Source organism: Lepidochelys olivacea (assembly GCF_965140295.1).
Source record: "Lepidochelys olivacea isolate rLepOli2 genome assembly, chromosome: 1".
In the NCBI taxonomy this organism is placed as follows: Eukaryota; Metazoa; Chordata; order Testudines; family Cheloniidae; genus Lepidochelys; species Lepidochelys olivacea.
In genome coordinates, this window is record NC_140411.1 from 36,909,116 (window position 1) to 36,923,884 (window position 14,769).

General features: G+C 38.5%; 1 protein-coding gene across 8 annotated transcripts in view; it reads left to right on the forward strand.

Moving 5' to 3' along the window:
- Positions 1-14,769, forward strand: part of GRIA4 (glutamate ionotropic receptor AMPA type subunit 4) — a 285,724-nt gene that overhangs the window by 211,181 nt on the left and 59,774 nt on the right. For 7 of the 8 annotated variants that reach the window (XM_084632423.1, XM_084632427.1, XM_084632426.1 and 4 more), the window contains 2 exons: positions 4,528-4,635; positions 12,316-12,522. In XM_084632423.1, the coding sequence (XP_084488549.1) occupies positions 4,528-4,635; positions 12,316-12,522 (315 nt within the window). Of the gene's footprint in view, positions 1-4,527; positions 4,636-6,028; positions 8,220-12,315; positions 12,523-14,769 lie in introns of those variants that run through there. The other variant, XM_084632430.1, reaches the window with a different exon arrangement.

The following is a 14,769-nucleotide window of genomic DNA, read 5'->3' on the forward strand; positions in this document are numbered from 1 at the left end:
TAGTTTATCCCATGGATGGGAGTATGCAGAGGACACTCAAAGGAGAAATGAAGGTTTCATACCTATAACCAAGGTTCTTCGAGATGAACTCTGCATATTTGCATTCCCCAGCAGCCTTTCCCTTGGAGTCCTACTTACCAAAGGACTTGGAGTCATAGGGGAAGAAACTTAAGTGGCTGAAGCACCAAGACCTTTTTGCCCTCTACCTGGAACACTTACATTAATTGAAGAGAGGGTCAAGAGACATGCATGAGCCCTCCAACGGCTACCACTAGCTAGAATTCTACCATTCAGGCTGCACAGGTCAGAGCATCCCATGAGAGTGACTATGCAAAGTCCATCTCAAAGAACCTAGGTTACAGATAAGTAACCATCATTTCTGTTTGGTCCATGTGGCATAGGGCAACAAAGCCTTTAGTTGACAGTGGGAGGTAAACACCTCTATTGACCCCAGATCTTACAGACAACAATCAGCCATTATTCATTAGACAGAGATGGAGGTCTGACAATCAGATTTGAGATAGACACCAAAGACCTAGTCCACAATCTAAGGAACTCAATACCTGGCACTCAAGGAGAATATTTGGCACTGGGCCAGATCCTCCACTGATGTAAATCAGCGTAACTCATTGATTTAAACAGAACTGCACTAATTTACACCAGCTAAGGTTCTACCCCATTATACCACCTTGCCATCAGCTGCAGATAAGCATAATTTACAATGCCGTCTGTGCCATTCTACTCTTTCCCAAGACATAACCCCGATGGCTCCGACAGATTTGGATACCCTAAGCCTGCAAGCACTGTACCTTGTCTATTGCACGCTTTTATTTCCACTTATATTTTCACATATTTTGGGTACTTATGTGGCCTCTAACATGCAGCAGGATGCTTTATTCCTATTGCATACAGTAATCAAATGTCATGCTTTCATGCAAATTTTATATATAAGGTGTAGGCACAAAGGTCAGAAAGGAATTCTCCCTCATGAAAATTAGCTAGATACTTGCAATTGGCAAGATGCATTATGAATGGATGCAGGATTTAGGGAAGGAGTGTCATCAGCTTCCTGTGAGGGTCTGGTATTTGTAACTTCCAGAGGAACAATACCTGACTTGTTGGATTAGTGCTCTGATCCAGTATGACAAATCCTATATAATACATCAGAAATAAAGATACCTAATTGAACTAAATGTCTGCTTTCCATGCCCTGTGTAACATCACTGATGAGTCATCTGACAAAATCATTTCAGCACTTTCCTTTCCAGTCATAGTAACTCATGCATCAGAGTTTTAGAAAAATGTTTTTTTTTGTTGCCTGCAGTTCTAATATCCACAAACAGAGAGAGCATCACACATCTCAGAGTCATGTGTTTCTATATAGTGAATGCAGATTGGGTAAAAATAGATCGTCCATGTTATCTGTTGTATTCGTCATCTCTGAAACAGTAAAGACAATACTTTCAAAAATGGATGCATAAAATTAAATGTGGGTTCTATGCTAAATCCAAATTCAGGCAGCAAAACTGGTCATCTGATTTTCAAAAGTGCCAACTGTTCCCCAGTGTTATTGCTGGGTGACTTCAGTGGCTGCTACTGGGTGCTCAGCACTTTTGAAAATCAAGCCACTGATCTAGCTGCATAAATAGATTTAGAAGCCTAACTTTGAGCAGCCAAATTCAGCACTGGTGTATGTGGGCGCAACTGTTGTAATGTAAAGAGAGTTGCACTTGTTTACACCATATAGGGCTGAATTTGGCCCTATATTTATTTTTTTCATTTATAATAGTTGAACATATTACCCTTGTGCCATCTCATGGCTGTCTTGGTAAATATTTTTTATGCATTTGGTCTTTATTCAGTAATCCTAAACAAGGGTTATCTTAGTGCGGATTCTGTATTTGAGAGAGAAAAAGGGAGAGACACTCATACACACAGTACACATGTACTTAGAAAAACCGCCTGCCACTCCTCTGAAACCTACTTTCTCTTTGTCAGTGTTTTGATGTGATGCTTACTTTACAACACAGCACATCATTCAAACTTTTGCTTCACTCCTGAACTTCTCAGCAGTGAGGAACCACACAGTGCAAAACAATCATTCTTCATTATAATGAGCTTCCAAAACAGCCAGGTTTCAGTATCCATGTTCTGCCTTCAGTTGGTCCCAAATTTTGACAGGAACTTGACATTTTAAGCGATCAATTGTATATGTGAATCCATGGCTGTCTGGATGAAAAAGTATATTTTCTAGCAATGCAGCCTGTTAATAAAAGAAAACTGCCTTTTGCACTAAATCAGCAATGCTCGGAATTTCTTGTCAGCTGTGGACACCTAAATCAAGACACCTGCATTTTTTACCAGTAGGAGGAGGAGAGGGAAAGATGCTTCTTACATGTAGTGAAGGACTTGCATTGCAAAATATTATTTGTTTATCAGTTCGTTTAATAAATGGGGAAAATAGAATCTCTTTCACTTACATTAAATTACTATATGTATTTGCACATGTTAAATTGTGAATCTGAGAAGTTTCATTGCTGTGGTGCAATGACCATTCACTGTTGATACAACTTTTGTCTCAGTAAATTAATTTCAACCTCCAAAAGAAAACAGCAAACGTAAAAATCACATTTTTTTAATACACACAGGATTGTTAATGAGCATAGTCATGGGAGCCAGAAACAGCTGAGTTCCAGTCCTGGCTCTGGCACTGATTTACTGTATGGTCTTGAGCAAGACACTTCACCTCTCCATGTTATATGGAGTTGACTTTCTGTGTGGTAACAACCCAATATTTGCATGGGAATGATAGTACGGGTTGAAGACATTTTTGGTCATGTCACTGATATTATGACATGTTCTAGTACTGAGGTCTTGGGCCTCAACAGCAGAGTAATGGTTCTCCAAGTCATTTGTATCACTGTGCTGATTTGTGGTTCTGTTAACAAAGTGAAAGCCATTCCATCTCTATACTGACTCTGGCTCTTCACAATTTGTTACTGACTAATACCCAGTCCTGTGTCCTGAGCACGCTTTGCACAAGTTGGGCAGTAGAAAACAAAGGGTAACCTAATTCTCTTCTCCCTTTTTATAGGAGTTACAGGGGCTTCCTTCTCCCAGATCTTGGTCTTGTGAACTCTGAGTTCACCAAAGAGGGAGGGGAAAGTGGCTGCTGGCCAATCTTTAGGCATCTCACAATAGTGGGTACTGCCAAATGACTCCTGGCCTGCAGGCCTCTGATGGGTCCTTTCAAGATCAGTGCAGCTATTTGAATAATTACTGAAGAGAGGGAAAGGCCACTTTATTGATACCCAACTTGCAGGTCTCCCCTCTGGAAATGAAACCACCAGGAGACTTCTCTCTAGTATATTAACTGTCCTACCTAAAGGTCACCTCAGATATGATAGTAGTGTCATTTGTACACAGTGACAGTGGACATGGTGAGGTCACAGGGTGTGGGAGATGGACATTCAGTTTGGCCAGGATTTTCAAAAATAGATATGTGCCTAAAGTTATGATACTAAATCCATATTTAGGTGCCTAAACGAGTGGCTTGATTTTTACCCACTCAACAGCTCTGCTATAAGCCAAGAGGAACTGAATGCTCAGCACTTTTGAAAATCAGGCCATTTATTTAGATGTCAAAACATGGACTTAGCAGCATAACTTTAGGCATCTATTATTCACAGATTTGACCTCTTCCTTTAATCTGTTGCCACTTCACCCACACATATATGTCTGTCGACTCTTCAAGGGATTATGAAAGACTAAATTGATTAGTATTTCACTGTTTTTAAGGGTTTTTTTTTTCTCCTGAGAACTAGTTCATCTCATTTAAAAACTTAGGGGCAAATACTCAGCTGGAATAAATCCTCATAGCTTCACAGCACCCTGTGAGGTAGGGAACTGCCGTGATCCTCATTTCACAGATGAGGAACTGAAGTACAGAGAGGCTCTGTGACTTGCCCACTGTCCTGTGATGGAGCAGGAAACAGAATCCAGATTTCCTAAGTCCCAGGCCAGTGCCCCAGACCACTGGAGCAGCCTTTTTCTCTGTAACCCTGCATATCTAAGACACAGATGGCCCTGTGAAATAATGATTGACCTTCACCCCATGCAGAGAGCTAGCACAAGCCTCGTCTGCTGCTTATGTCCCACTTAACCTTCAAACTGCATGGGACTTAAGTTGTGCAAATGCCCTGTTGTGCCCCTTTACCTAGGGGTGATTCCCTCTCTCTCTCTCTCTCCCCCCACCCCGGCCCAAGCCATAGAATCATAGAAGATCAGGGTTGGAAGAGACCTCAGGAGGTCATCTAGTCCAACCCCCTGCCCAAAGCAGGACCAATCCCCAACTAAATCATGGAATCCAGCTATTGCTGTGCTCAATAAATAGCTGTGACAGGTTCATTCTTTGTTTAAATTGTACCAATATGGAACAGCAGCTAAACCACAATAATACTATTCTTTGTCTAACATCTTATGTTTATTGTTTTAAGTTACGATAAAAAATTATATTTTGTGTTGTAGGTTGGCTACTGGAACGACATGGATAAATTAGTTTTGATTCAGCATGAACCTTCCCTTGGAAATGAGTCGGCCATTGAGAACAGAACAGTGGTTGTAACTACAATTTTGGTAAGTGTTTTAGTGTGGTTTTTCTGGTATATGATCCAGACTACTTTCTGGTTATAGTCTCATTTCGTCTGTAAAATCCGGGTGTTAGTGGGAAGGTAAACGCTGCATATTTTAAATTTCTTGATTCTCATCTCTGTACAGACTATTTCTGGTGTACATTTGAACTCTGTTTTCTCAAATCAAATTAGGGTAAATTCATTCGCTTTACATTTTTATTCAGTTTTTCCCATTGTTCACTGACATTCTCAGAAATGTAAATGAATTCTATCAACCTCTGATTGATAAATTGTGGCTTTCAAGATGTTGAAATAAAAAAAAATGCTAACTGGAAGAAATGAGAAAAGAGAATAAAATCAGGCTTCTGTACTACCAGGTGTCATTTGGTTACTATGCTATGCTTAAAAACAGCTGTATCTATTAGATTTTAAGAGCTTGATCCTGAGAGCCAGGCACAAGGAACACAGGATCTGCCTTTAGTAGTGTGTAAACTTCTAAACTGTATCCAGATAGTTAGCCCATGTAATAATGGGTTATTTGCTTTTCTGTATAAACAGTACAGTAAACCTGGACATTGAATTGGCATGTCTCACACAAGCCATTTCTTAAAAATTGAGACCTGATATTGTTTAAGTTCAATGTTTCAATGGAAAAGAAAGAGTTAATTTTTAGCTGAATATTTTTCAATGGTGCATAGTCATTCATTTTAAAGAATTCCTCAGAAGAGAGGAAGATGTGATTACTACATTAATCCACATTGTAAAAGAAATAAATATATAGATTTCAAAATTACTTTTTCAAAGGAAGTCGTACAAACACAGCTTTTAAACAGAATATCTAACGTATTTTTCCCTCTGAAGTCAGATGTGCCCTTTATAGCTGATGCTTGTCAAAGCAGACTGGCAAAGGGTGACCTTTACCTGATTATTTAAAAAATTTCACACCTCTGTTCACTGCCCTTTTCACCTATCTCATTAGACAAGACTTTTTTTTAACCATTCAGGATAAGGTATGTCTCAAACGAGAAGAAATATTCTTTATGTAATGTCAGTGTTCTGAAGGAGAATTATCTAAATTGATGTTGAGTTGAAAATAAACCAAGGGAAAAAGTAAGTGTTGCTGGGAAATGTTCTGATTCTAAGAATGCAGTTAGCTACCATATTGTTTGTATTATATATGAGGGTTTATGCATTAACTAGATCCTGACAAATCTCCTATTGAAGGTTATCATTCTGGGATGCAAACCGACCAACGTACTATACAGCAATTCAGTGTGTAACTCCTAACCTAATTGTGTAATTTTTTGCATGGGACTTTTAAAAATATATGTATCTTTTTCCTAAAAAAGACACGGTAATAGAAAAATTATACTTCAGTACAGTCCTCCTCTTTTCAGCCTCTGATGAAGAATCCTATTTTAAGAAATTGATCAAGGAAGAAAAGAGTCCCACGATGCTGCGAACATTCCTAACTAAGGCTCAAGTATTAACCTGCAGTGTAGTAACATTGAGCTAATTTTCCCATATGGATTACTGTTCCTCTGACTGGATGGCCAGGCACTGAACCGCCAAGAAAAGCTCTGTGACTATTCTGAAATGTCTAGAACAGATGACGTTAACCTTCAACTTTTCCAAGCTGAGAAGAAAATGATGTGAATAACAAGTTCTGAATTGAAAATTTTCCTCTCATATCAATCCTGATATCTTTAATTGAGGCTCCCATAAATGAACAGTGTAATTTCTGTAAATAGCTCCAAGCTTAGGAGAAGCACGTAAACAAAACATAAAAAGGATGCCTGTTTGCGAAACTTATACAATGGGAGGGAGGGAAGGAGGGAGCTTTTTCGATGTATGACTTTACCTGTCCTGTTTGCATATATGAATAATAAATGTTATCTTTAGCAGAAGTTTTCCAGTCCATGTGTAAAAAGGACTGGTGGTATCATTTTTCAAACCAAGAAGCTGAATGAATTTTACAAAGCATGCCCAGTTTTTCATGCAGCATGTCATTTTGGAATAAATACAATTATCCGAAAATATAGCTATCGACTAAAGTGACCCGCTCAATGCTTTGATATCCAGATGCAAAAGAAATATATCATAATTTGGTTAGAATAAAAATATATGGGAAAATTCTGACTTTGGTTAGTCATGTGTATCTCCCATTGACTTCAGTAGGAGCCGCATAGTTGGCTCTGAAAGCAGAATTTGACCCCCAGTTCTTAATAGTCATCTGCAAAGGCAACAGATATAGAATCTACAAGCTCTTAATCACAAAAAAGCAACATATTAAACTACAGTACATTTCAGAATCTTGTCATTTTGCTCTTCCCTGTACTTTACTCATGTCGCAAATGCCAGACAGGGACTTGTAACCTCTTCACTGCCCTCTTCATATTGAAGGAAAGCTGATTCAATGTACATGAAAAATATCATTTTGGCTGCATACATTCCTTCCAGTATTAAACTGAAAAGCTTCTATGATCAATGCTGTCAAGCTTTTCAGTCTGTGGAAGACAAATATCTAGGCATAGTAAAAGATTTAAGAGTTGTCAGCATGGCATGCTTTAATTTTTGTGTGAAGTAATATAGCACTGATTATTTAGCTTTACTATCTTATCATTTTGTATGTATGCTTAATTTGCTGTAATTTTACATTTGATTATTAAATATAAGATACGTAATAAAAGGAACTAGCTCCATACCCAAACAAACAAGTTTGATACTTTCGACTTTGGCAAAATACTATGGTCACCTGTAGTGCAGTAAATATGCTTAGATTTTATTTTACATTTTTGATTTATCATACAGAAAAATACTCCTGGGAGATTGCTAGAGTGAAAAACGGAGACCTCTATTCTAGTGAACATTCTCATTTAACTAATATTTAGTTTTAATATAAAAGGTTGCAAAAACCGTAGGAGTGACAAAAAACTAATTGTTTAAAGCTAAAGAATTGCATGGTACAGTGAAGCTTTAAGCATTTTTTCCAGCACAGGACTTCAATATAATATCAACATAATAGGTATCAGAAGGCTAAATTAAAACCTAGAACCCAAGAAACACTGGGGTTAAATAAAACAAAACCAAAGCCCCTTAATGTCATTTCTTGGTCAAGTAGTTCTGAAGAAATCCCGCATTATGTACCATCCACAAACTGATCGTACATTTTAGAATCCCCACCCACTTCAACAGAAGTTTTATCAGAACTGAGCCATTAATAATGCAGAACTGAGCCATTTCCTTGCACAAAAATATTTTCTTCCACATTATAATTTATTTTTGCAGTGTTTTAGAAAGTACAAAAGGGACTTCATTAATATAGGCCAACCTTAACCAAACAGTGTCAAGGTTAGTGGTTTTTTTCTGACTTCCATTACAAAGTTGATTTTTAATTGTGGGCATTTTACTGTACACGTGAATCTTCAGGAATGTAATGGAAAGATATGTTTCTATCTGTAAAGGTACTTGTTTCAGTCACCCACTTGTACTTCAAAATGTTAAGTATTGTTATAGAACTGTGAATATAGAAGTAAAGCTTGTCATTTTAGCTACCTATGTTCAGTGCTAATCATTGATCATTTCAATGTGGACTTTGTATGTAATTTACTTTCCTACAGATTATCATTAAACAGCTCAAACATTACAATATTAAGTCCCTTTCAACAATAGCATGTTTTGCACTTAATAATTCACATCTGTGTTTTCATTAGTAGGTTAGAGTTTATAGTCCTAAACTGTAATTGTGACTGTCTTCTGCAAGAGATTCTATAGAATAATCGATCTATCTCAATGGATAAATAGAATTTAGCATTAAGATATTACTAGGTGTGGTTTATCGATTATTAATATGTGTCATCATTACAGTGTGTGAGCTTGCAATGTCATCTATACAATGTGTAGGTTAATGATCCAGTAAAACTTGCCCTTTCGTGTCCTAATGCTATTATAATTAGAGGCTGCAACAAAACACTGGATCCAAACACCCCCAAACTTTTAAGTGGAAATTCAAGCCCACTTTCTGATCTGAATGTGAAAATGGACCTTATCATAATAATGCATCAGACTGAATGCCTGATCCAAGTATCCCTAAACATTAAGTTTGTAGTTTGAGCATATCTCTAACTATAATATAGCTCATATGGTAGACACATTTTTAAAATATTTTTTTTCATTTTTTATATATCCTACATAAAGTAGTAGAAAGGAGAGGACAACCTAGCAAGAGAAAGGTAGTAGTGTTCCTGCTACTTTAATTGTATTATTTCACATTTGTGGGTTTCACTCTATTGTTCTTTCCAACTAAGATCAGGGTTGCATTGTTCTAGGCACTGTACAAACACATAGTAAGAGCCAGGCTCTGCCTCAAAAAGTACAGTCTAAATAGGTAAAACTGACAGAGGGTGGGAGGGGAAAGAAAAGCACAAAGAAGTGAAGTGACTTGACCAAGATTTCCTGACCAGGTTTCTTGAGTTCCAGTCCAGTGCTCTATCCACTGGATGGTACTGCCTTCACTGAGATCCCATCATGTCCCTCCTGATCCCCCAACAACACCTTTCTTCAGCAGTTCTTCACAGGAGCATGAACGGATGTGAAGATTGAGTTCACCTTTTTAAAAGGAAGATCAGGAGTAAATAGAGTTTCCAATTTATTTTACTCTTTCAAGTTTACACCTTCAAAGCAGTCCAGCCCGCAGGGAGGAACACATGGAGAGTCAGTGGCTGAGTGCTGAGTGGGGAGGGGATGTTGAAGTGGCGTCCTCCGGGCTTCCTCCACACTCGGCACCTGCCTGAAGCAGTTTGTGCCCAGTGTGTATTTAACGTTACATGTTGTGTTTTGTTCAAGAAAAGCTGAATCCAGCAGTTTAACCAGTCTCTGACTCAGCTTTTTTAAAAGAGAGTAAAAAATGAAAAGGTGCCAGGTCAGTGCAGTTGAAGGTTATAAGGAGGTTACGTGAAGGAGGGAAATCTGACCAGGCCTAGCCACATTTTTAGCTAATGCTAGGACTGTTTAACTAAAGCCACTGCAAAGCGGTGGTTCACCTTTGCCCTTGGTTTCCTTATTTTTTTTTGTCAGTTTTGTTTACAGAATGGGTGTGTGGAGAGGCCCAAATTACAGTTGGCACTGCACAGATGAACAGGAAGGTACCTAAACACATTCCTAACTTTAAGCGTGTGGATAGTCCCGCGGAGTCAATGAGGCCACTCGTCTTAGTCATGTGCTTACGTACCTTGCTGAACTGAGCCCTGTGTAAGGAGATTGGGGGTGTAAGGAGCTCCTTCCTCCCACCCCTCTTCTCCTCTGTCTGCACACAAAAGGGATGTGATTGACTTAACAGTGGATGGGAATGCCAGGAATGGGTGCAGGCTAGCATAATTGGCAGCACTTACCACCCTAAGGAAGGTATGTCTGGGTCAGGCCAAGGGCGTTGCCATCCATCCCCCCCATTCCTGGCCTGCAAAAGACAGCACTGATGGGAGGGAGTGCTGACTACCCCTTTTAGAAATTGACCTGAATAGCAAGTGACACTGTGCGGTGGTTTTCCTTCAGTATCCAGAATGTATTATGTCATGCACAGTACAACTAAAGTAACGCATTGCACTACTGCATGAGTCCTAGCAGTGGCTTCATAAACTCCAGCCCTCCAGAGGTTCACGTGTGATCTGTTGTTGTCATCCTCCAGTTTCCGGGGGGGATTTAAAGATGCATAGAACATCACCTGCCCAGTCAGGATATGACTTTGCAAGTCAGCGTCCAAAGTCATCATGGACACTTTTCTATGCTTAGGGCCTTTTTTGCTATCCTTAGTGGCAAACACTCTAAACTACAAAAGACCTCAAAGGCAAAAAGGGTCACAGAAAAGCCATGGAGAGGGGACTCCACCCCAGGAGCACAGCACAGACATGGTAACATTGAAGAGACGACTAGGGAGGCAGACCAGAGGCATGGCTAAGGGTAACACATGCATAATGTGCTCAGAGACCTGCCCCTGGTTGAAGAGAGAATTGCTTTCTCCACCCTCCCTGAGTTGTATTGGGCCTTAATCGGGGGACCTTCTCCTCATGCAACTTGAACTTAAGTGAAAAAGCTGACCAATGTGCCTCTTTCCTTTCAGATTACACATTCAGTGTTCTTTCTCAAACTCTGCTGCAGCCATGGGACCAACCAAAGTTACAGAAGGGGTGCACTTACAAAAACAAAAGGCTAATGACACTAAAAAGATACATAACTCACTTGTTTTTCCTCTTCTAAAACATAGAAGTTTGTGTCAAATTCTGCTCTTGGATGCATATACAAGGATTGAGTTGCTATCAATGTATGTCAGTGTCTAAAGGCAGAATTTAACCTGAAATATATACAGATACCAGGTGCTTATATTACAGTTAGCTTAAACAATTTCCCTGTCACATTTGGTGTCGGGATATCACACTACAAAATTGCTGCTGCTTACACGTGATGTCCATGTGATAATTTCAATGAAGAATACTTAATGTACACAATTGTACTTTTACTTTTGCCTATGTTCTAATTAGGCATGCAGTAAAAGATGTGAGTATGGAAGAGGGCTACAGTGATCACCATTAAAGAATCCACATTTGCCAACTGTTATCACAGGTATCTTCTATTCTGAGGAGAGGAGAAAACTGTGGTGACTCGGATGTTTTTATGAGGTAGACTTTTGGCAAATGGTTACTTTAATGGCAAGTATGTACTTTGAACTGATTATTAAAAAAGATTATATAAAATAATTGAAGATATCATGTATTATAATTTTCATAAAAAGAAAAATACTAAATTCTGAATCCACAGGGTGTCAAAAAAGGCAATACAATAATATGGGAATATTGTGACATTTCATTTTGTGCAATCACATACCATACATTATCATTACAGTGTAATTTGCATACAGAACATAATATCCATTTTTCTGAGACAATTTTACTTGCAATTTTCTAGCTCATTTATGTTTTAGAATGACTCTACCATTATTTTTTTTTTGCATACAGTATGCAAAGACAGCATTCTTCTAACATTACGCTTGTCTGTGCATATTCTTTGGTGCATCCCAAGAAACCACGTAGAACCTGCACTGTCTGTGTAAGGGGGAAAGTAGGTATTTCCTCATGACCATATTAGTGATTTCTGTTAAAATGCAAATTGCCTTCTAGTAGCCAAGGCATGGCCAAATATTTTAAACAATGGAAAGCAAATAACCAACCAGACTATGCATCTGACTATAAACGTAGAGAATCTCCAGCAAGTGAAAGGATGTACATGGTTAAGTCAAAAAGGTTAGATTATGTCCTTACATTATCCAACATGCATTTGCATTATGTAGAGCTCCAATCGTTAGTCAGCCTTTTAGCTTATGATATATGGCAAATTTCTGTTGTGAGCTCTCTCACTTAAAATGGTAAATTTTATATAAATGCTTGAATTGTGTGTGTTTATAGTAAAAGGGGTTTTTAAGGCTGATTTTATAACATATATAAGCAAGTTAATAATGTAAATAGAATATATTCATATAAATGGATTTCTGTTAGTGCTTGGAAGTATACATGTGCTAATGCTATCTGTGAGCTTTTGATAAAATACATATAGTGTTCAATCAGCAGATTACATGTTGCTGTTCAGAGTCTATGCTGTATACTTCTCCTTTACAGTTCTACTTCTTTCATTATAGGAAGCCCCATATGTTATGTTCAAGAAAAATCATGATACATTTGAAGGGAATGACAAGTATGAAGGATACTGTGTAGATCTGGCATCAGAAATTGCAAAACATATTGGTATCAAGTACAAAATTGCCATTGTCCCTGATGGAAAATATGGAGCAAGGGATCCAGAGACAAAAATCTGGAATGGGATGGTGGGAGAACTTGTTTATGGGGTAAGCATACTAATTTTTGAAGTAGGATTTAACTTCTCATAACATTAGTCATAATATTCGAAGTATATATGCATTTCATTTGATCTGGGGCAAAGAAAAAAAGAAAATAACCAGAATTCAGTTTGAGCATTCATAGTGCTTTGTTATTTTCAAGTTAAAATCACAGATATTTTACGTGTTCTACTATTTACTCAGATAAGTTGTTTCTTCTTAATATTAGTAGATTTTACAGTTTGGGCATTTTCCTTAGGTTCACAGATTGAAAAATTAATATTAGACTATTGTGATCATCCAGTCTGATCTCCTGCAAAACCCAGGCAATAGAATTTCACTATGTTACTCCTGCCTCGAGCCCAATAACTCAGCATTGAATGGGGTATATCTTTCAGAAAGACACAAAGTCTTGTTCTAAAGATTTCAAATGATGGAGAATCCACACGGCAATGTGTTGTCAGTGTGATCCACAACTAGATTACTCAAAATAAAACCAGCATTTTTCAGAAGGATGGCATCAATGATAGGATTTAAGAGTGAAACTAACTAGTTCTGGAACTATGACTGCACATTCTGTCATGATCCATGGAAAGTCTTCTCAGAATAGCAAAAAAAAGTAAGATTCCTGAATACAGATAAAACAGGAACATTGAAAGAAACAGATTGTGGTTCCAAAAAGATGGGAAAATATCTAAGGAGACTTGCAGCGTCTATTATTACCAAACTTAGAGAAGGCTCAGAGAGCCACCTAGTGGCTCTTCATCTTGGTGATAAATTAAAATAATCCTGAAATTATCTAAGTGAGAAGATTTACACTAGTATGCACTGCTGTGAAGATGGCCTGAACCAGTCTATAAAGAAAAGAAAAGAAAAGAAAAGAAAAGAAAAGAAAAGAAAAGAAAAGAAAAACTGAGTGAACAGAGTTTCACCCTAAACTCCACAAATTTCCCAGGATCCATGCAATTACAATGAAGGCCAGGACCACGCATACCAAAGCCCTGTGCCTCTTTCCAGCTCCCCAGGAGCCTGGTTCCAATAGTGCAGTTTTGCCAGATTTTCCCTGACAGACAGCAGCTCTTGGAACCCCCAGGCATGGACCCTGGGGCTGTCCATGCACTTCAGGAGAGTGGGAGATGGTGCCACAGATGTTGCTGATCTCTCTTTCCACATGAGAGTAGGGAGATTACCTGTGCAAAGAAGAACCTACCTGTGCAGTTCCCAAGGACCTATCCCCGTCTCTGTTTTTAAAATGTGGAAAGACTGCCTGAACACCATCTAAAGTGTGAGCCTCTTCTCTAGCAGCGTGAAGGCAACACAACTGTAAAATTCTATCAGGAAAGTAAAACATGAGAATTTAGCAGAATATCTTTATTACAGTAGTTGCAAATGAAGAAACAAATTGTCAAGTGGTGTTAATCAGCATAGTTCCGTTGACTTAATTGGAGATGCACCAGTTGAGGATCTGGTCCAAAATGTTAGAAAACTTTAAATAGATTGAGAGATATTTCATAAAATATATGAAGAGCTAGTAGAAACTTTTTAAGTGCACCCACTATAGCTGAATCATGAGAGAGATGTTGGCCCTCCATATAGTTAGAACCAATTCAGAGAACTTCCTAGCAGAGTTTGAAGCCTATTTGTCCTTAAATAATCTATCTCATTATAGGCAACCAGCTGCAGTACTGACCAAAAATACCAAGAGTATTTCGCAAGCTCAAACAAGAATTAGTGCCAGCTAGATGCTAACTTCAATAGAAATGAAAAGCATGAAACCTGTGTGTGATATCCAGGGTTGCAAATGAACTGTGTGAACCAGACACCCCATACATGTGATAAATACTTATTTTTCTGTCAGGGAGGAAAGTGATGAAAAGTCTCTTGACACTTAGCAATTGAGTGTAGTAGTTCTTGTGCACTTCCCTTGTTATCATTTAGGGAAAATGGAGACTCAATTTGGTTCTAGGAGTGGACTATTGGAGTGTGAATGAGGCCACCATAAAGCACACCAACTGGCTGTGCTAGAAGAACAAAGGATAGTGTGCTTGCTATCTCTGCCTTTATGTACTGCTATTATTTCCAGAGTTTGTATCAGCATGTTGGATCCCATCTTCATAACAACATACGGCAGCATTAAGGGCCAGCTCTTGTTCCCACTGCTCAGCCCAAGTAGGTAGCTGTTTAGGATCTCCATAGGAGGGGGTGGGGAGAGATCCTCCACCCCCAACCACTAGAGTATCTTGAGCACCTTCCAGT